Here is a 23008-nt window from a genome sequence, read left to right as displayed (position 1 = left end):
ATTATTCATTAACTGCTCTATTGCTTGTTTCTCATGAGTGGGAGATGAGGTTATATGACTTGCCATTTTTCTTATGTTTCTACAGCTTGTTCAGCACATTTGAGTTTGAACACAAAACCAATTCTGAGCTAGAACACTATTTTAAGGCAATAGTCAACCCAGAGCCCTGTAGTTTTACAGATTTTTTTTGACACCATCAAAATCTAGCCTTTGACTCCTTTGTCAAATATCAGCTAACTGTAGGCATGTGGCTTCATCTCTGGATCTTCTATTTTATTCCATTGGTCCTTGGGTCTGTCTTTGTGCCAGTACCAAACTGTCTTTATTATTATGGCTCTATAGTAGAGCTTGAAGTCCTGCATCGAGATCCTTCCCATGTTGTCTGGTTTTGCCTAGAATTGTTTTGGCTATTCTAGGTCTTTTGTTGTTCCATATGAATTTTTGGACTGTTTTCTGTATTTCAGAAATGAACGTCATTGGGATATTAATAGGAATTGCATTGAAATTGTATATCAATTTGGCAGTACGGTCATTTTCACTATATTGTCTGCCTATCCAAGAACATGGAAGGTCTTTCCATTTCCTGGTGTCCTCTATAATTTCTTTAAGTTTTTATAGTTTTCATTAAATAGTTCATTTACATCTTGGGTTAGGTTAATTCCTAAATATTTTATTTTTTTGAGGTTATTGTAAATGGGGTTGTTTCCTTGATTTCCCTTCCTGCTTATACATTGTTGGTATACAGAAAGGCAACTGATAATTTTTGTGGGTTGATTTTGTATCCTTCTACTTTGCCAAAGTGGTTTATACATTCTAAGAGTTTCAGGGTGGAGTTTTTGGGATTATGAAGGTATTGTATCATGTCATCTGCAAAAAGGGATAGTTTAACTTCTCCCTTCCCTATGCAGATCCCTTTAATGTCTTTTTCTTGCCTTGTTGCCCTGGATAAGGGTTTCAGGACTATATTGAAGAGGAGTGGAGACAGTGGGCATCCTTGCTTTGGTCCTGATGTTAGCAGAATTGGTTCTAGCTTTTCCCCATTAAGTATAATATTGGTTATTGGTCTGTCGTATGTGGCTTTTATTGTTTTAAGGAATATTCTTTCTATTCTTATCTTCTCCAGAGCTTTTAACATGTATAAATGTTGTATCTTATCAAAAGCCTTTTCTGAATCAATGGAGATAATCATGTGGTTTTTGACGTTGGATCTGTTGATGTGTTGGATTACATTTATTGATTTACATATGTTAAACCATCCCTGCATCTCTGGCATGAAGCCGACCTGGTTGTAGTGTATGATTTTTTTTTTACTTTTATTAAGTGATTACATAATCTCCCAAATTTCACAGTATTGTGGGATAGTGATGCTCAGTTAAAGTCACAAACACATTCTATCTTTTCTGGAGCAATTTGTCTATCACTGTCTATAACATTTATGAGCTCTATTAGCATTGCAATACAGTTATTTCTTCCACATTGGGTGATATGTACATTTCTTTTGTTTTGCATAGTATCAGCTGTTCCCTCTTTCCCATTTGTTCCCTCCCTCCCATCACTGCCATTAAGTTTCTTAGTTCATTTTGGCCAGTGTCCTGTGGAGCTATTTGGTCCCGCTGTTGTATGTTTTCCCCTTATTCCCTCTAGTTCTTTGTCATCTTCCTGGTTCCCCTCTGGTGTACACGTATACACCATACATGTGATCAGCAGCATGGGGTTATTTAGTAGTGATTCGACTAGATGAGTGGAAGTTCTTTGTTTCTTAAGTCCTTTTAATTTTGTCATATCACCTAACATTTTGGATTTAACATCTACTTATCAGGGAGACCATGTACCATTTGTCTCTTTGCTCTTGGCTTACCTTGCTCAACATGATTTCTTCTAGCTCCATCCATTTCCCTGCAAATGCCATTATTTTGTCCTTTCTAATGGCTGCATAATATTCCAATGTGTATAGATACCACAATTTTTGGATCCATTCATCTGTGGTGGGACATCTGGGTTGTTTACATATCCTGGCTATTGTGAATAGTGCTGCAATAAACATGGAGGTGCACATTTTCTTATGTACTGGTTCCTGTTGTTCAGGATAGATGCCTAGAAGTGGTATGACTGGGTCATAAGGGAGGTCAATATTTAGCTTTCTGAGGGCCCTCCAGACTGCTTTCCAAAGTGGTTGTATAAGTGTATATTCCCACCAGCAGTGTAATAGGTTCCTCTTTCTCTGCATCCCCTCCAGCATTTGTCATTGGCTGACTTGAGGATGTGGGACATTCTGATTGAGGTAAGGTGGTATCTCAGGGTTGTCTTTATTTGCATTTCCTTCACAACCAGGGATGGTGAACATTTCCTCATGTGTTTCTTTGCCATTTTTATCTCTGAGAAGTCTCTCTTTATTTCCCTTGCCCATTTAGTAATTGGTTTGTTAGGTTTGGGAGGGATTAGTTTCTTGAGTTCCCTGTATATACTGGATATTAACACCTTGTCTGATATATTGCTGGTAAATATTTTTTCCCAATTAGTTGGTTGTCTTTCTAGCTTGGCTGTGATAGCTTTAGCTGTGCAGAAGCTTTTTATTTTAAGGTAGTCCCATTTGTCGAGTCTCTCTCCAATTTGTTGTGACCCTGGGACTCTGTTCAGGAAGTTCCTTCCTGTGCCTATAAGTTCAAGTGTCTCTCCTACTCTGTCCTTCAGTAGTTTCAGAGATTCAGGTTTAATGTTAAGGTCTTTAATTCATTTTGAGTTGATGTTGGTGCATGGTGATAGGTTGGGGTTTTAGTCTTCTGCATGTGGCCGCCCAGTTTTCCCAGTACCAGTGGTTGAAGAGGCTGTGTTTCTTCTATTGCATGTCTGGCACCTTTGTCAAATATCAGCTGACTGTAGGCCTGTGGATTTATTTCTGGATCTTCTATTTTATTCCATTGGTCTTTGGGTCTGTTTTTGTGCCAGTACCATGCTGTCTTTGTTATTATGGCTCTATAGTAGAGTTTGAAGTTCGGCATGGATATCTCTCCCACATTGTCTTTATTCCCTGGAATTGTTTTGGCTATTCTAGGTCTTTTGTTGTTCCATATGAATTTTTGGACTGTTTTCTGTATTTCTGTATTTGGTGAGAGTGGGGTCTTAAAGTCTCTTAGTATTATCGTATGTGGATCTATTTTATTCTGTAATTTAGAGAGTATTTGTTTCACATATTTGAGTGCTCCAGTGTTTGGGGAGTATAAGTCGATAATGGTCATATCCTCCTCTTGGATTGTTCTTTGTATTAATATGTAATGTCCTTCCTTGTCTTTTTGTATTGATTTTAATGAAAAGTTTATTGTGTCAGATATCAGGATAGCTACTCCTGCTTTCTTACTGGGGGCATTTGTTTGGTGGATCCTTTTCCAACCCTTCACTCTGAGTTTGTTTGTATGTTTGACTGAGAGGGGTCTCTTGAAGGCAACAGATGGGTCATGTTTTCTGATCCAATCTGCAGTTCTTTTTCTTTTGATTGTTGAATTAAGTCCATTAACATTTAAGGTTATTCTAGAGAGATGCATTGTAGTTCCTGTCATTCCTTGTTTTCCTGTTTTTCTTCTTCCTTTTCCTCCTGTGCTTACTAAGTTAGACTTCTGTTTATACCTGTCTGGTGCGGGTTCCCATTCTTGGTTGCTTTCTTCAGGTTGTGTCCCCCATCTTAGTATTCTTTGCAATGTTGGCTTATTGTTTATGAATTCAATTAGTTTTTCTTTTTTTTAATTTAACTTAATTTTTTTTGTGAACATACTGTACAGAGGGGTTACAATTACATGGGCAGGATAATGCGTACATTTCTTATCAAGCATTGCAGCCTCCTCCTTTGTTTACCCTTCACATCCTTTCCCTACCTCCCCCCTACCTTCTCACCACCCAATCTTCCCCCCATCCCCCGCACCAATGTTGTAAAGCTCGTTTTCGACATGACCTTGTACTTCTCATTGTTGCAACAGGTCCACCTGTATCCTTAAACGACTTGTTTTTCCCCATCTCCTCTACAAGTTATACTGACATCAAATATAGTGAAAGCAGGGGTTATACTGTGGGGGAGGGACATACAAAGCAACAAAGAGATAATCTTATAAATGCGTTAGAAACAAATGCATGAAATAAAAAAGCATTAAAATACATATCTAAGGGTTCATTTTCCTAACATCACACTATCTGACCTTTTCCGCTTGACTCATACATATACTAGATATTGCAAATAAGGGAAACCATAGGACCTATGTTTCTTTGGGCCTGGCTTACTTCACTTAATATAATTTTTTCCAAGTCTTTCCATTTCCTAACAAATGGGGCAGTGTCATTCTTTCTGATGGAGGCATAGAATTCCATTGTGTATATATACCACATTTTCTTGATCCATTCATCTACTGTGGGGCATCTGGGTTGTTTCCATATCTTAGCTATGGTAAATAATGCTGCAGTAAACATAGTTGTGCTGGTAGCTTTAGTGTGGTCTTGTTTGTAAACATTTGGGTAAATGCCCAAACGTGGGATTGCTGGGTCATAGGGGAGCTCTATGTGAAGTCTTTTGAGGAACCTCCATACTGCTTTCCAAAGTGGTTGAACAAGTTTACACTCCCACCAACAATGAAGTAAGGTTCCCTTCTGTCCACATCCCCTCCAGCATCTGTTGTTGTTAGAGTTCTTGATTATAGCCATTTTAACTGGGGTGAGGTGGTATCTCAATGTTGTTTTGATTTGCATTTCTTTTATGGCTAGGGAGGTTGAGCATTTCTTCATGTGTCTATTGGCCATCCTTCTTTCTTCTTCAGAAAAGTTTCTCTTCAAGTCTTTAGCCCACTTATTTATTGGGCAGTTGTTTCTTTGAAGATTTGTTGTTGGGGGATTTAATTTTTTGAGTTCCATGTATATTTTAGATATGAGACCCTTGTCCGTTGTATGGCTAGTAAAGATCTTCTCCCAATCCGTGGGCTTTCTATTGATCTTGCTAGCTATGTCCTTTGCCATGCAGAAGCTCTGCAACTTCATGCAATCCCATTTGTCCAACCTTTCTTTGATTTGTTGTGTTTCTGGGTCTCTATTCAGAAAATTTCGGCCTGAGCCAAGGAGACCTAGGGTTTCTCCTATTCCATCCTGAATGTTTTCAGAGTGTCTGCTTTGACTTCGAGGTCTTTGATCCATTTGGATTTGATTCTGGTGCAGGGTGATATATAAGGATCTAGCTTTAGTTTTCTACAAGCAGTTAACCAATTTTGCCAGCACCATTTACTGAAGAGGCTGTCTTTCTTCCATTCTACTGTTTTAGCTCCCTTATCGAAGATTAGATGGCTATAGGTCTGTGGGTTCATTTCTGGATTTTCAATTCTATTCCATTGGTCCTGAGGTCTGTTCTTATGCCAATACCAAGCTGTTTTGATTACTATGGCTTTATAGTAGAGTTTGAAATTTGGTATTGATATTCCTCCAGCAGTGTTCTTTCCGTTGAGGAGCGTTTTTGCTATTCGGGGTCTTTTATTGTTCCATATGAATTTTTGGATTGCCTCTTCTATTTCCTTGAAGAATGAGGTTGGAATTTTGATAGGTATCGAGTTGAATTTGTAGATAGCCTTGGGAAGTATTGCCATTTTCACGATGTTAATCTTTCCAATCCAGGAGCATGGGAGGTTTTGCCATTTTCTAAGTTCTGTTTTGATTTCCTTTTTCAAGTTTTTAAAGTTTTCATCATAGAGGTCCTTCACTTCTTTGGTTAAGTTAATTCCTAGGTATTTTATTTTTTGTGGGGCTATTATGAATGGAGTTGCTTTCCTAATTTCAGCCATACTTTTCTCATTGTTGGCATACAGAAAAGCCATTGATTTTGGGAGGTTAATTTTATACCCTGCTACTTTGCAAAAGTTTTGAATCAGCTTGAGTAATTTGGGAGTGAAATCTATGGGATTCTTTAAATATAAGATCATGTCATCTGCAAAGAGGGAGAGTTTTATTTCTTCTTTCCCTATTTGGATCCCCTTTATGTCTGCATCTTTCAATTAGTTTTTATTTACTATTAAAAATTTTAGTTTCTTCATAGAATGTGAATGCTAATTTTGCTGGATCCATCTGGGCTGGCAGTTATTGGTTCTCAGGGTTCAGATTGTATTTTCACAGGCCTTTCTTGCATTCTGTGCCTGTGTGGAAAGATCGACAGTGATTCTAATTTTTTTCCCATTGTAGTATAGCTCCTTCTTTATTTTTGCTGCATGTAAGATTGTTTCCTTATTATTCAGATCTATCATTTTACTATAATGTGCCTAGAAGTGTTTCTCCTGGGATCCTGCTTGTTAGGTGTTCTATATGCTTATGTTATGTAGGGAAGATGTTCTCTTTTAAGGTGGGGGAAATTTACATTGATAATCTTGTTGAATATGTGTTGCCTTCCCTTTTTGATATTCCTTGCCTTCATCCACTCCAATTATATGAAGGTTAAATTTCTTGGCACTATCTGCTTGCTCTTGGATTTCCCTTTGACATAATTTAAGTGATTTTTTCATATCTGTGACTTTTTGGTCCAGTTGGTGCATTCTGTCTTCTGTATCTGGCACTCTAAATTCCATTTCATTCACTCTGTTAACTATCGCTTCCGTTGTGGTTTGCATGGAGGAAATGGACTCATTTATGGGTTCGATGTTGATTCTCAAAGTACTAATCTCATCTCTTAGTTGTCTACTGCCTCTGTCTTTGCATGCATCTCCTGTTCGAAGTCCTACATCTCTTTTGATAGTTTGTTCCTGTGTTCTTTAAATTTCTGGTCTATTTCTCGATTTAATTCTTGAGTCATTGCCTCCAGCAACTATTGGATGTAACATTTGTCTTCCCTTCCTGCTTTGCTTCCACTGGGGCTCTCCCCTGGGTGGCTACTGGCTTTTGTGGTAGCTTGCTATCCTGGGTGTTTATAAACCTTGTAATTTTTCTCTGTGATTTTTGCATGGAAATTCAGGGTTTATTGGAGACTAATCTGAAATTTTGTTTTGGTTAATCGGTGTTTGCCTTTGCTTGGTTGCTGTTTCTGTGTTGGCGGAGAGAGTCTGTACCTCCAGCTGCTGGTCTGACCCACGTAGGGTTCTCGGCTGTCTGCTGTAGATCACTGGCAGTTCCCACCTTTAGAAGGACTGAGTAGCCTAGACTGCTCCTGTTTACTTCTACAGGTGCTCTTGCCAAGATCGGGTGTGCTGGATGTACTCTCTCAGTTGCTGGAGTCTGCTATGGGCTCCTAATATACTTTTTTTGGTCAGTTGTGGGCCTGAACTCTGGGCCTGGGTACTGTCCCTCAGCTATTCAGCTCAAGGCTAGCTCCCTACCATTTGAGCCATAGTGCCATTTCTGGCCCTTTCTGTTTATGTGGTGCTGTGAAATCAGATCCAAGGCCTCATGCACACAAGGCAAGCACTCTACCGCTGAGCCACCTTACCAGCCTGAGCTCCTGACTATTGTCAGGTGCTGGCAGCCTGAGTTGTCCAATTCCCATCTTGGGATATATGGGTTGGGTTCTGGTGGGGTTTGGGCTTCTGGTTCTCTTGCCCTGGATACCCAGGTCTTTTGCTGTCATGGGTGTGATTCCCAGGGGGTGCAGTTCCCTGTTTTCTCCCCTCTGCTGAGGTGTATGCTCAGCTTCTGACTTCAGTCAGGAGAACTTGGTTGTGTTGCTCAGGCACTGAGTCCCCAGGCCTGGTCCTGGCTCCTGGTCCCCGGCCCGGGGCATGCCAGTTGTGCTTCTGTGTATCCCACCTGGGTTACACAGCCTGGAGTACACAGTTCAGGTTTCTTCCACTGTTGGATATTGTGACCCATAGGGGCTGTTCCTGGCTTGGGTATTTAAGCTCCCTTCCAGGGGTGCTCTTGATCTAGCCTGGCCAGCTGGGTGTGCTTCACAGGCTGGTGGAACAATCACACAGTTCCCAGTTTTAGTGGGTCCGGTAGTCCAGGTGTTGGGGTAGGGGTCTGAGTCAAGATCTGGGGGTTTGCACCAGCTCTGGTCTCCCTTGAGGAGGGATACACTGTCCCCTGTGGGTATTCACCCTGGAGCTAGTTTTTTCTGTGTGATGTAGGTCAGTGGTTGCTGCTGCAATCAGTGTTCAGTCAAGATGCTTGTGGGCTGGGCCAGGCGGTGGTGGCTCTGTGTGTTTCTTCTCTGTCTTTGCCTCTGTTGATGCTGTTTGGGTTGGTGCCTCAGGATGGGCAGTGCTGCGGGCGGGCTGTGCACTAGCCTCTGGCTGAGGGGTGGGGAGGGATCTCCATGCAGGTTTTGAGTGCTGAGGTTTGTCTCTGTTTGTGCTCTCCGGATCAGCACCAGTGCTTTGCAGGTCTTCTGCTCTGTCATTCTGTGGGCGACCTGTGTAGTTCTGGGGTTCCCACCGTGAGGCTGAGTGGCTTTGGCAGGATGGAGCCCCTCTGCTCTGAGAGTGAGGGGTGGGGGAGGGATCTTCCTACAGGCTCCCAGCTTGGAGGTTTCTTTGTTAGCCATGATCAGCAGGTCTGACACTGGTACCTCAGGCATCTTCTGTGTAAGTGATCTGCAGATGACCCCTTGTGTCTCTGGGGACTCCAGCAGCCTCCGCTGGGCCAGGCTGGTGGGGGCTTGGTGCAGCCAGTAAGAGTTGGGGGAGGGGTCTTCACGCTTCTCTGTTCTGACATTCTTCCTTTTCTTTCTTTTTTAGTTTTTTTTCTGCCTCCTGTTTTTCTCTAGGTGTTGGTCTTTCTGTTGTTGTTGGTCTCTTGGGGAAATTAAGCATTGGAACTCGAACTCTTTTTGGTTGGAGAGAGCTGAGTGTTTCCCTACTGTCCCATCACCATCGTGGTCAGAATTTTTTTTTTAAGTAGGAAAAATGTTTGATATATTTGGGAGATCTTGTGTCTCCCTGTGTCCATATCCGGTCTGTTGGTGGAGTCTGTGACTTGCTTGTGGTGTTTGATTTTCCTGTTGCTTAGTATGTTTGTTAAATTAGTTTGTGCAGGCAGAACAAAGCTCTGCCTTACAGTTGCGAGTACATTGTGATCCTTCTCTTAGACAAGTTCCGTGGGAGGGTGATTGCATTTTGAGTGTCACACAAGAAGGAGATGGCTCCTTCCTTCATCTAGCTTGGAGTCACTGTAAGGGAGATTGAATGTGGGTGCAGTTGTAGCCTGTCAGCAATCAGGAGCTTTTCCCTGAGATACTCTTGTTGCCCAGCCAGGAGCCACTCTCAGATTTTATGCTGTTTCCAGTTTTGAATTGTTTTTCTTTTACCCTCTTGCAGCTGAGAATGCTGCCTGTGCTGCAGAGGGGCAGGGCTGCCTCTGGCTCTGTTTACCCAATGAAGAAAGTCACCCTTCCCTGGGAAGAGATTGCTCTGCCTAGGAAGGGCAACTTTCCCCTGTGTGGAGCTGAGCCCTGCTGGCAGGTTCTTTTGCCCTGTTCAAAAATGGCTTGTCAGTGTTTGCTTCTAAGGCCTGAGTTATCTGCCAGCTGTGGCCCGATCTTCATCAGTATCAAAGATGGTGCTTTTCTCTGGTGGTGGGGAAGGGACTACCTTCCAAATGCTGTTCTGTGAGGAGTGAAGATGTCTTGTAGGTTACTCATGCTTTTCCCTTGGGTTTTGGGCTGTCCAAGGTCTGCATTGGTCTGTGGTCAGCTGGATGAAGATTTCCACTCCTTGTCAGTTCATGCTGGTGGTGAGTAGAAGCTGCTGTCACTCAGTCTCTCTGGTGCCTTTGTTCCAGGCTCTGTCTGTTGATATGGTTGGAGCAGCCACTGCAGCTGCCAGTGAGTGCTCAAATCTGTCTCCTTAACCAAGCTCCCTGAATTTTTCTTATGGCCAAACTCTCTGTATTAAGATGACAACCTTAGTGTGACTCTCTAGCCTTGGATTTTTCACTGGAACACTACAACTGGTTTCTACATGAGAGCTCCGTTGCTTCTAGCTGCTCTTCCTCCATCTTCCTCCATCCTCCAATTTGTTTGTTATTAACACAGACACTCCAGTTTGCCTTTTAACTAATGTTTTCATGTTTGATCCATCCTTCAACATCATGTTGTCTCTTATAACTAACATGAGGAAAACTCAGTTTCATTTGGGATTTTGTTTGTGCTAATAGGAGTACTTACATATAATGAGCTTTAACATATATTGAGCTTTAACATACTATGTTGCTTATTCTTTGTTTCATATCTTTGTTGTTTTTATTCTTCAATTGCCCTTTTGGGGAAGTTACTTTAGAATATTTTACTATTTTTTAAGTTAAAAAATAGTGAATTTTGCTAGTTCTGGAGTTTGAACTCAGAGCCTGTCTCTGAGTTTCTTTGTGCTCAAGGCCAGTATTATACTACTTGAGTCACAGCATCACTTCCACCTTTTTCTGTTTAGTTTATTGGAGATAAGAGCCTTAGGGATTTTCCTGCCCCAGCTGGTTTCGAATCATGATCCTCAAATCCCAGCCTCCTAAGTAGCTAGGATTACAGGCATGAGGCATGACTACCAGCTATTTCTGTTGTTTTTCAATATTAATTATTTAAAGATCGACCCTAATAATATTATTAATGGGAATCTCCAAATTTTCAAATACATCTTGATTTATTATTTTTATCTAATATTTACGACTTCCCCACTTTCTAAAGAAAATATTTTCAAGCCGGGCGCTGGTGGCTCACGCCTGTAATCCTAGCTACTCAGGAGGCTGAGATCTGAGGATCGCGGTTCAAAGCCAGCCCGGGCAGGAGAGACCGTGAGACTCCTATCTCCAATAAACCACCAGAAAACCGGAAGTGGCGCTGTAGCTCAAGTGGTAGAGCGCTCGCCTTGAGCTGAAGAGCTGAGAGACAGCGCCTAGGCCCAGAGTTCAAGCCCCACTACCGACAAAAAAAAAAAAAAAAAGAAAATATTTTCCAACAGCTTATCTCCAAGAATTTGACTTTCTGATTGTGTTATGATCACATGTAAAATACTTAATATTTGTATATTGAGTCACATATTTGTTATTTCTAGTGTTTTTATTCCATATTACATTTGCATACTTGCATTTTGGCTCATTCCCAAATAGTCTGGAGGATTGACTTTCACTTTTTTCCATATTTTAGATTGCTAGCAACAAAGTCTCCGAGCTTGTGTGTGAAGATGTATTTACCTCCATTTTAAAGCGTATTTTCACTAGCCCTAGGAGACTAGGCAAACATTTCAACATTTCAAAGATATCATTTTCCTGTTTCTCCCTTCTCTCCTTCATATTAAGAAGTCAGATACAAGATTTATTTTGGAAGCTGGGCACCAGTGGATTACACCTGTAATTTTAGCTAGTTAGGAGGCTGAGATCTAATGATTGTGGTTCCGATCCAGCCTGGGCAGGAAAGTCTGTGAGACTTTTATCTCCAATTAACCACCAGAAAACTGGAAGTGGCACTGTGGCTTAAGTGGTAGAGCATTAACCTTGAGCTGAAGACCTCAGCGACCCAGAATTCAAGCCCCACGACCAACAACAACAAAAAAAGGATTTATTGTGGATTAAATGTAATTTTTTATCATCATTGGGGAGAAAATATTCATGGAGAATATAAAGGCAATGTACTGATTTATTACACCTGAGATTTTTTTCTTTAAAATATCTTATTTTAATTACCTTCTAATTATAAAGTATGCTGTAATAAGAGGTCCTTCTTCCTACAGAAAAATCCTTCAGAGAAAATGCCCAGTATCTACAAATCTGTGACCATCAACACCTCCAAGGAGATGATGTGCTTCAGTGACTTCCCCATACCTGACCATTTCCCCAACTATATGCATAACACTAAACTCATGGATTACTTTAGGATGTATGCCAAACACTTTGGTCTTCTGAATTACATTTGCTTTAAGGTAAAATATAATTGAAACCTTATGTGTGTGTTTATATGTGTGTGTGTGTGCATGTGAATGCGTGTATATACATGAAACCTCATTCACCTCAGTTATTCATAACCTCTTTTGTTGTGGCCAGAAAGATTACTAGTGAATTTCTACTTTAGAAAACCACCACCTCTATTGTAATAATGTTTTGAAAACTTCAGTTGAAGATGAGGTTGGAAATTTTTTCTCATCATAACCTATTCTTATACAGTTCAGTGCAGCAGTGTAAAGGGCCCTTGACCTTACAAATATCTAATTATTTGAGAACTTAGAACAGTAGCAGTAATCATTGAGCCAAATCCCATTGCCTATAGAATAAGAATCAACCTCATATAAATCACATCCATTCTATTTCTCAAATCTAACACTAGCACCCACAATTCACACATACCAACATCTTTTCTGGATGTTTATGGTGAAATACTAATTCTCTGAAACTCAAAATTCAAGTCTAGGAAAAGTGAACAGGTCTATACTAAAATACAAAAAGTATAAAGAATCCTGCTTTCTTCCACATGAAAGTCCTCCTGGAAAGAAGATATCATTGCTGTGGCTTCAGTCCCCCCTCTGCTATTTCATGGTTAAATCTCCACTGTTTCTAGTTACACGAAAAAATAGATTTCAAACAAAAATTCCCATACTATCTTGAAAATGTACAGCATATTCACTACAGGAGTTCCCAGGAATGGGAGTGGGAATTGCACTATTATGTTGCCTCAGATGAACCCTACTTGTGAGACTTAGGAAGGAGGAATCAAGCCTGAGGCCCAGGAAAGTGGGCCACCTGTATTTCTTCCCTCCTTTTCAGACCAAAGTGTGCAGTGTGCGGAAGCGTCCAGACTTCTCCACCAGTGGACAGTGGGATGTTGTTGTGGAGATGAATGAAAAACAAGAGACCTTGGTCTTTGATGGAATCTTAGTCTGCAGTGGGCATCACACAGACCCCTACTTACCCCTTCACTCCTTCCCAGGTGAGTTCACAAGGTTTGCAGAGATTCTTACACATCATTTACATGCCAAAATGATTGGGTATGAATTTTATTAAAGTTCAGTGAAAAATTTTTGGTAACAATAACTATCCAACATATATGTTAACAAGACAATATGCTACACTGAAATCGAAACATAAGCAAAAAGCAATGAATGCTTTTTACTTAATATAGTTCAACATAGATATCAATAAACAACAGAGCTGACATTTCAAGTTTTATAAATTTATTTGGCCTGACTTTCAGAGAGTGAAGTTAAGTTCAAAAGGGGGAGTGTAGAGACAAATGACAAGCAAAGCCTGTGTATCCACAAATTTAGAAACCTTAGAGTATAGAGAAAATTCTTTACTAGCATTTATGTATCATGGATTTTCATTGGCTAATAAAACAAAACTAGCTGTTTGTTGCTCCATTCAAAGGATGGTCTCCATCCTTCCTACTAGCTACACCCTCTGCCCTTTACCTCTTCCCATTCACCTCTAGTTCCATCAATTGCTATCAGTAGTCATTTAAGACCTTTTTGACCACTGGGTGCTCTTCCAAACCTCCTTGTAAATCAAGACAAAGTAAATAGAAAAAGAATCCCAGATGGAAATAAAAGGATCTCAATGTGGGTGAACAATGAAGTGAATTATGAATGACAAATACTTTATCTTTTTGGGTCTACCCACTAACAGAAATATTTGTAAAATAAGAATGCTTGATCTTCTGAATGTTCAAATATCAAATCTGTAAACAATTTATAATTATTATATATCTATAGGTTAAAGGACAAACTATTCTATATTTGGCTTCTTTTTTACTTTCTTTCTGGCTGAGAGATAACCTCCATAGAGAGAGAGAGAGAGATGCATGGGAACATATACTTGGATTTCTAGGAAGAGTGATATACCATGTTGAGATGTACTATCCGCAAAATAGCAGCATTATGTAGTTGTCTCTTGCTATATAGTGGTTCACCTATTGCTACTTTGCAGATTTTCACCTATCACAGGGGTCTCTGGAACATAATTCTCACAATAGGTGAGGGATCCCTATTTACATATTAAAGAAAAACAAAAATAAGATACAGTGAAGCTACAATAAGTGAACCATGATATACTGAGAAACAACTGTATTCAATTGAATGGCCCAGACTCTGTCTTGCTTTTTCAGATTATTCATAATTTAACTTTTTTTCTATGTATTGAATTACATTGAAATTTCTCCTTGTAATGAAAAAATATCTTCTTTTCACCACAGGCATTGAAAAATTTGAAGGCTGTTATTTCCACAGCCGAGAATACAAAAGTCCTGAGGACTTTGTAGGAAAGAGAATCATAGTGGTGGGTATTGGGAATTCTGGTGTGGATATTGCTGTGGAGCTCAGTAGTGTGGCAAAACAGGTTTGTTTGTTTTTAGCAATTCCACTAATGAGAAACCCTGTGTTTATGTGCCATCCAGAAGACAGATATGACTTTAGAAAGACCAGAAAAGACAGAGAAATCTATGTACCTTAGCTGAGCAGAGAATAAATACAAACAATAGATCCCTCATATAGACAATGGGAACAAACTAGAAAACAGATTACTGTTCAGTGAGCTAATTAACTTTGTAAAATGTGCAAACTCAATCCTCTCTTTTTCTTTGTGATATTTCCATTTTTGCATACACTGTGCACCATCAGCCATTTCCCTTATCTTTCTGCATTATCTCCCCCTCTTTTCTTAAAACAACATGTTTCATTGCTTTATTTTTATACATGCATATGAAGAAATTTAACAACATTCACCCTCATTCATCCTCTCTGTTCACCTGTTCCTTTCCTCTGATACCCAATGCCAAACAGAGACTGATTTGCTCTCCGATCATTCTTTTTAGTGCAAGTTAATTATACTAAGGATTTCACTATGGTATTTTACATAGGCAAATATTATATTTTGTCAGAATAAACACTTCTATTACTCTCTCTTTCTATATCTCCAAACCCTTTTATTGTTCAGTAAATTTCAGTGAGATTTTTAATAACATCTTCATATGTACAGTTTTATTTCAAGACAATCTAGAATTTTTTTTATTGTGAAAATACCATACAGAGGGTTACAATTACATGGGTAAGATAGTGAGTACATTTCTTATCAAGCATTGTTGCCTCCTCCTTTGTTTCCCCATACCATCCTTTCCCATCTCCACCCCCGCCACCCCTACATCCTCCTACCACCACCACCCCACTTCCCCCCACCCTGCTAAAGTTGTAAAGTTCGTTTTTCGACATAATGTCTTGTACACCTCATTGTTGTAATGAGTAGCAATCTAGAATTATATAGTAGTAAACATGCTAATTCATTTCTAAATTCAAACTCTATATGTGAAGCACAGTGATAATAGTATCAATGAATACTTTGAAAATAATGCGTCCAAAGTATATAGACTAGTAAAAATATTCTACTTTTCATTGATAAAAGTTTCATTCATAAAATTTGTTGTTATAGAAACATTCCTTTACTGAAAGTCTGTAACTTACTGCTTTTTCTGAGCTTCCACAGTATGAGCAGTCTTAAAAATGAGTAATAAGTAAAGTGTAGAAAAGTTTCTCTCTCGATACTGCCAGCTTGCTCTATTCCTGTCTCCCTCAGGTGTTCCTCAGCACCAGAAGAGGATCGTGGATTTTGCACCGTGTTTGGGAGAATGGTTATCCCATGGATAGTTCATTTTTCACTCGGTTCAATAGCTTTCTCCAAAAAATATTAACTACATCACTGATTAATAACTACCTGGAGAAGATACTGAACTCCAGATTCAATCATTCCCACTATGGCCTGCAACCCAAGCACAGGTGATATAACCAGGGGACCTCATATATGCAATTAAGTGTAGATATAGAATGGAATTGGCCTTCAAGAAGCTGGCAATTGACATGGATTTTGGTTAACCTATCTAATACATTAATTAATGTTAAGAACTTATAACACACAAAGTATAGATTACAATGAGTTGTTTTGCTTTTCACAGTCTATTCATGTAGCAGCATTTTTTTTTTAATTTGTCAGTCATGGGGCTTAAACCTGGGCGCTGTCCCACAGCTCTTCAGCTCAAGGAAGTGCTCTACCACTTGAGCCACAGTGCCACATCTGGTTTTCTGAGTGGTTTATTGGAGATAAGAGTCTCACCGAGTTTACTGCACAGGCTGGTTTTAAACCAGGATCCTCAGATCTCAGCCTCCTGAGTAGCTAGGATTACAAGCATGAGCAACTGACACCCAGCACATTAAAATGTTTTATGCCAGCCATGCACACACACACACACGCACACACACACACACACAAACACACACACGAATATAATACCCCTCCTTGAGCAAAACTTCAACATTAGAGGACAGAGAAAGACATAAAAACAGGTCAGGGCAAGGCAATGTGGTTAATATAATGACAGATGTCAGAATGGGGTACTCTGAGGCCCAAGTGGAACATTTGACTTAGCTGAAGTTGAGGTGAAATGTCAGGCAAGTTCACATGGAACAAGATCTCTGTGGTCTTTTTTTTCTGCAAAAGAGCCATTATGACTTCAGGTCTAATGCTGTAGAGGCTTCTTTGCTCAGAAATTACATTTTTTTTGTCGTTCATGGAGCCTGAACTCGGGGCCTGGGCGCTGTCCCTCAGCGTTTCAGCTCAAGGCTAGCACTCTACCACTTCAGCCATAATGCCACTTCAGGCTTTTTCTGCTTATGTGGTGCTGAGGAATCGAACCCAGGGTTTCATGCGTGCAAGGCAAGCACTCTACCACTGAGCCACTTTCCCAGCCCTTATCTTTAGCTTCTGTTGAAAAGGTAAAAGACTGAAGTCTAGTCACTAAGAAGCAGAATTAAGAAAAGAAAATAAACAGAATGAAGAAATGATATTTAAAAAAGAAGTGTTCCAGAATTCACTTGTTGGAAAATTAAATTCCCAAGTCATGTATTGATGATATTTGGAGTGGTGCTTTTAGAAGGGAGGCAGGTGTAGATAATTCATAGAGGTTACTGATTTGAAAGAGGAGGAAGAGAAAACTGAATTGTCATTCTATTTCTCAGTGCCCTGAGTCACTTCAGATTGTAAGATCCCCTCCAGAAAGAAGGCCTTCCCCTGATAAGCCCCTTAACCCTGGGTCTTCAGAATTGGGAGCTGAGTAAATAAACTTTGTTTTTTTAATTAACTTCCAATACTATCTCTATATTACTATAGCAATATCTGAGAGATAGATTAAACACACACATGCACATGCACGTGCGCTCACACACACACACATGACAAAATATTCTGCGTGTGTGTGTGTGTGTGTGTGTGTGTGTGTGTGTGTGTGTGTGTGCCAATCCTAGGGCTTGAACTCAGCATCTAGGCTATTTTGTTCAAGGTTGCCACTATATCATTTAAGCCATGGCTCCACTTCTGGCTTTTTGGTGGTTGGAGATAAGAGTCTAAAAAAGTTTCCTGGCAGAACTGGCTTCAAACTGAAATTCTCAGGTTTCAGTCTTCTGAGTTGCTAAGATTACAGGAGTGAGCCACCAGCAACCAACTTAATAATATCACTATTATGTGGGCACTTACTTGTCTCTAAAGGCAATTCTGAAAAGGAAATTCCTCAAATATTTCAACAAATGAGACAAAGAAATGTGGCGTTTATTGGCTCATTCATTAAAAATCCTTCATGAGTTTGGACTATGCTACAGATGTAGAATAATATTGCATTGTATGGAGGGAAACAAATAATTAAAGAAATTGCCAAATAGGATAACTATGAAAGAACTGAATGAAAGAAACGTCAAGAGTATCTGAGGATGGGAGCATGCAGCTAATCAATTGAAATGATCAAGAAGATAATTCTGAGAATGGTCTTTAAGCTAAGACTTGAGGAGCAAGAAGGTGCCACAATGAAAAGAGACTGGAAGAAACATTTGCATAGAAGGATCTGCAAGATCTTAAAAGTTCTTGACCTAAGAAGCAGCTTTGCGCATACTGAGGCAAAGAAAGGAAGAAACACAGTCAGTGAGTGGACTACAACAAGGCAGCAGCCAAAACATATTTCTAGGCAATGGGGGCAAGTTTGGATTTTCTTTCTAATTTATGAATTATTCTATATGTTTATGGTGTACCACATGTTTTGATGCTCTATCTATCTACCTATCTATCTATCTATCTATCTATCTATCTATCTATTCCCCTCTAGAATGTTAATTCAGTGCTGCCTGGGGTAGAGTTACTTAAGACAACAAACTAGTCACATTTGATAAATATCTGAATAGATGTGTGGGCAATTTTGTTATAAATTCTATATCTCATTTGGACATGGATTTTTGCCTAAAAATGATAATTTGGTAGGAAATAAAGTGGAAGGAGACTCATAATCTATGACCTGTTTTCTAACAGGAATCACAATCACACACACAGATATATATCTATATAGCTATATATAGAATATATATAGCTATATAGAGACAGAAACATATATCTATAGAGAGACAGATAAATACACATGCATACATACAAACATACACACATATACATATACAAATATTCATGTATATGTGTATATACACACACATATATACATATATGTATATATGTGTGTGTGTGTGCAAACACAATCCCATGACTATTAAAGTCAAATCTTTAAAATGTTTAATTACCAAAAAATCAGAAAGGTTCTGGAAACAGAAAAGCATGTATAGGATCCCCTTTCCCTCAAATCCCAATTACATCTATTCTCTCTCTCTGTCTCTGAGCCAATCATTTGTTGGAGGTAAAGAACAAGAAGTCTCATTAAGTCTTTAAGTTCCATGCAAGTCTTTCTTTCCTGTAGACCAGTGCCTGAAGATTCATTTCAAGGATCTCTAACATGAGACCTGATAGATCTTCAGGAGAACTTTGTGTAGAATGCTGGTGAAAGTCCACATCAGCTCTCTTTAACAGTGTCCTGCCTACCACTGATGAGGTTTAGAAAAAAAAGGTGAAATGAGTAGCACTCTCTAAGAAGCCTAGGAGGGAAAGGACAGAATGACTTTCTCCAGCTACTTCAACAAAAGATGAACTGCTTCCTAGCTCCTACACCTTGATCCATAGAGAGCTTGTCCACTTTGCTTCGTACCATATGCAGCACCATCACCCTAAGTGGTCTCCCAGGACAAGAGCTCCCAGGAACTGACCAAGAAAAAAATATCATCTCTATGTAACTGAACCCCTAGAGAGAAAAAAGATTCAGAAAATCAGGACACATACTTTGTGGGAAGTAGAGGAGAAAAGAAGGTCAGCATCCATAAAAAAGAGGAAGAGATCTTAAGGAGATTCAAGTTCCACACAAACTAGTATTGGGAACTTAAAGATATAATCTAATTTAAGACATCAGTAGCTAGTCTTTCTGGATTGTTTATCAAGTTCTTTAAACAAAGGTTTCTGGACAGAGTGGTAACATAGCATCATGTTTCCCAATAAGAGGGAACATAAGTCCTCTGAGTGGAATTTCTGGGAAGGCTCATGTTTGTCTATAAGAAGGGCTAATTTCAGCAAATGAACATCTCTGTCCTCTCTATTTCTTACTCTTCCTCTCTAGAATGCATATTAAATGCATATGAAATATGTGGGAAATTCTGTAATAAGTATATTCTACATCTCATTTAGACATGGATTTTGCTTACAATAATGATAATTTGGTAGAAAATGAAGTGGAAGGAAGATTCAAACTATGACTGTTTTCTACTGGAATAGCAATCACAGGTCATTTTCATTTCTAAGAAGTGTAAATATTTGAATACTAAGATAAACATATGACACACAACACAAGATCTACACATACTTTTCAAGATAATAATGGGAAACTTGGAGAAATGTGGAATTGAGGTAGCCACTAAGCACTCAGCCTACAATGTACTCCCCTGTGTTCTGAGAGGCAGACAGGGACCTGCACAGATTTACAGGAAAATCCAATTTGCTAGCTTTGATTCCTCATTGTACTCACTACTTTCTTTTTTAAATAGCTTCTTGTTGATGGCTTTTACTTTTTTATACAGACTTCTAAGTCAGCATCCAACTGTCAGTGATGACCTGCCAAATCACATAATTTCTGGAAGAGTCCATGTGAAGCCTAATGTGAGGGAGTTCACAGAGAGAGATGTCATTTTTGAAGATGGCACTGTAGAAGAGAATGTGGATGTTGTAGTTTTTGCTACAGGATATTCTTTTTCTTTTCCTTTCCTTGATGGTCTGATTGAAGTGGCTAATAATGAAGTGTCCCTGTATAAACTGATGTTTCCTCCTGACTTGGAGAAGCCAACATTAGCTGTCATCGGGCTCATCCAGCCACTGGGCATTGTTTTGCCTATTGCAGAACTGCAGTCTCGCTGGGCTACACGAGTGTTCAAAGGTATGTGAACAAAGTTAATCCTCCTTTCTCTTGACTGGTTTTCTTCTCTTCCACAAATACTAACACACTGGATATTTCCCTTCTAGGGCTAAGCAAATTACCCTCAACAAAGACCATGATGGCCAACATTGCTCAAAGAAAAAGGGCTATGGATAAACGGTAAGTAAAGAATCTGTAACCATAGTGATAAGGGAATTTCAAATAAGGATCCTCATCTTACTCAATCACATTTGTTCTCCATACCCTATGCTATATTGTTTTATAGCACAGCAATTAAATGCAGATTTATTCTCTTTACATCATACTGAATCTGAAATGAAACCTTCTACTTCAATCTCAATCATTATTGTTCTTTGTTCTGAGATGTCACCATAATTCAGGAAGCTGGTCTTATTTTCCAAATCATGTCTGATTTCCTTCACAATTATGTGACTTACTACCATGGTTGTGGCCTAAATCTAAAATACTTGTAGACTTTGGGGTGCCATATATTAAGTAGGATGTAGGAATCATTGCTGAGGTGAAGCTCTAGATGAGAAGATGATCTTGGGGTTCAGACTTCCCAGAAGTCCTGCCCAGTTCCCACTAACATCTTGCCATGGGTCTCTAGACTCTTTTAGTCCAGACTTCTATTTCTATTTTTTCCTTTAAAGACATGAAACTTATTCTCCTCCATGAACCCAGAAACAAAAGCTAAGAGAAATGTGTCTTGCAAGTAAAATATGTCTTTGGTCATATAATGAAACCCAAAAGAAAGAGTCAACCAATTCTTTGAAATATGGACGGAAGAAACGTAGACAGAAAACATAGACATTAGTACTTTAATCTTGCTTCTTTATATCAGCACTCTAATGGTTTTCATATAAAAACATGGAATTCATTCTCCCTAGACATTTTGCCATGATTCCTACATACTTTATAATCAGTTTTAGAAACTTTGGAAAACCATTTGCAGTAAAAGTATCTTTTAAGTGCAATTTTCACCAGTACTTAAAAGAATGGGTAGATATTTCTATTTTATACATTAAAACTTTACTTTGTGTTCACTACGAGAGGCATGTTGCTAAACATTTACAACATGATGACTCACAAAGCAAATGGTAAGCAGTATAAAAATGGAGGAACTGCTGTTTCTATGTGACAATACTGAAACATCTTTTTCTACTCAGCTGTGAAAGCTATGAACACTAAATTGAAGGAACTGCCTGTCACATGGAACAAACATTCAGTTCATGCAGGACAGATGCTAGTTCCACCTATCACCAAGTTGACACCGCCTTTAAGTGACACTATCACATCAGGGAAATACACTACCTTGCCTCATATCGAACAGCAGCTGAACATTCTATAAAATGCATTTGTAGAACTTTAGAAATGGCCCTCCTTCCTCAAAACACCTTATTTCCAAATATGGAAAGTAAAACATAGCAAACATCAAATCCACAGTATCCACCTTGTGACTGTGGCCTCTTGAAATTCGCAGTCCATGGTATGCACCATCTTCACATCTCAAGCAACTGATCTACCCAGCACCCACCATTCCCAGCAGAACTGAAGTCAATTTGCTCTCCGAAGGAGACAACATTCATCACCTCGTTACCCCATGGTGGCTATAAAGCTCCTTGGGTCAGATTATCAATGACTATCTGCTTGTCCGTTCCAGACTCCTTGACTGAAAACACGGAGGAGCTGCAACTATACAGTGCAGAAGGAAATATTTACTAGAGCATGATCCCTTTTGGGGAAAAAAAGATTATCTTAACAGATAAAGATCACTTTAAAGCTCAATCTGCAGTTCAATCACCCTGCCACAATCAAATGATAATGGGCAGTATGCACAGAAGCACAGATTCTGTGTCTACAGTGCCGTTGCACAGCTGAGAAGTGTTGTTTGTCAGGACAGCCTCCTAGTTCTCAGGTTCTACATTGTAAAGTGAACAAAAGTAAAGGTCTTACAGTTCTAGGATGTCATACATCTCTTCCCTTGTGTTTCAGTTACGTGAAAACAGCCCGGCACACGATCCAAGTGGACCACATTGAGTACATGGATGAGATTGCCACCTTGGTGGGGGTGAAGCCCAACCTGCTGTTTCTCTTTCTCTCAGATCCAAAGCTGGCCGTGGAGGTTTTCTTTGGCCCCTGTACTCCATACCAGTACCGCCTGCAGGGGCCAGGGAAATGGGCTGGAGCCCGGAGAGCCATCCTGACCCAGAGAGAGAGAATCATTAAGCCCCTGAGGACTCGCATTGTCAGCGAAGACAGTCACTCGGCCTCATGGCTCTCTTGGATAAAGATGGCAACATTTGGCCTGGCATTTCTGGCAGCTGGTTCAGCATACTTTAGATGTATTCGCCATGGTGAACGGAAATAAATGAATAAACATTGTGTGGTGGGCATTATTTCTATTTGTCCTGAGTCATTACAAAGCCTTTACTTAGTTAATATGTACTAATATTATTTATAATTACTATAACTGCTTTAGAAAATCATCAAATCTATTCTACAAGCAGATATACTCTTTTATAAATGAGTATATAGCAATATCTACATAACAGTTTGAACGCATAAAAACTGTTAAAATAACTTAAGTATCAATTTTTTTTAAGTTTTTTTTTGGGGGGGGTCTGGTTGTGGGGCCTGAACTCTGGGCCTGGGCGCTGTCCCTCAGCTCTTCAGCTCAAGGCTAGCACTCAACCACTTGATCCACAGCACCACTTCCAGATTTTTTTCTTTTTGCTTATGTGGTGCTGAGGAATTGAACCCAGGGCC

At 39.5% G+C, this 23008-nt stretch overlaps 1 protein-coding gene across 1 annotated transcript in view; it reads left to right on the top strand.

Annotated features, from left to right (window-relative positions):
- The window catches only part of LOC122106082 (flavin-containing monooxygenase 5-like), a 36038-nt gene extending 13428 nt beyond the window's left edge, over positions 1 to 22610 (top strand). The window contains exons 2-8 of the mRNA XM_042677357.1: positions 11658 to 11846; positions 12685 to 12847; positions 14108 to 14250; positions 15481 to 15680; positions 19887 to 20239; positions 20326 to 20398; positions 22235 to 22610. Of these exons, the coding sequence (XP_042533291.1) occupies positions 11658 to 11846; positions 12685 to 12847; positions 14108 to 14250; positions 15481 to 15680; positions 19887 to 20239; positions 20326 to 20398; positions 22235 to 22610 (1497 nt within the window). The remainder of the gene's footprint in view (positions 1 to 11657; positions 11847 to 12684; positions 12848 to 14107; positions 14251 to 15480; positions 15681 to 19886; positions 20240 to 20325; positions 20399 to 22234) is intronic.
- Positions 22611 to 23008: the final 398 nt, after the last annotated feature.

Source organism: Dipodomys spectabilis, unplaced genomic scaffold, assembly GCF_019054845.1.
Source record: "Dipodomys spectabilis isolate Male_0828 unplaced genomic scaffold, ASM1905484v1 ptg000036l, whole genome shotgun sequence".
Taxonomy (NCBI): domain Eukaryota; kingdom Metazoa; phylum Chordata; class Mammalia; order Rodentia; family Heteromyidae; genus Dipodomys; species Dipodomys spectabilis.
This window is presented reverse-complemented; position numbering and strand designations above follow the sequence as displayed.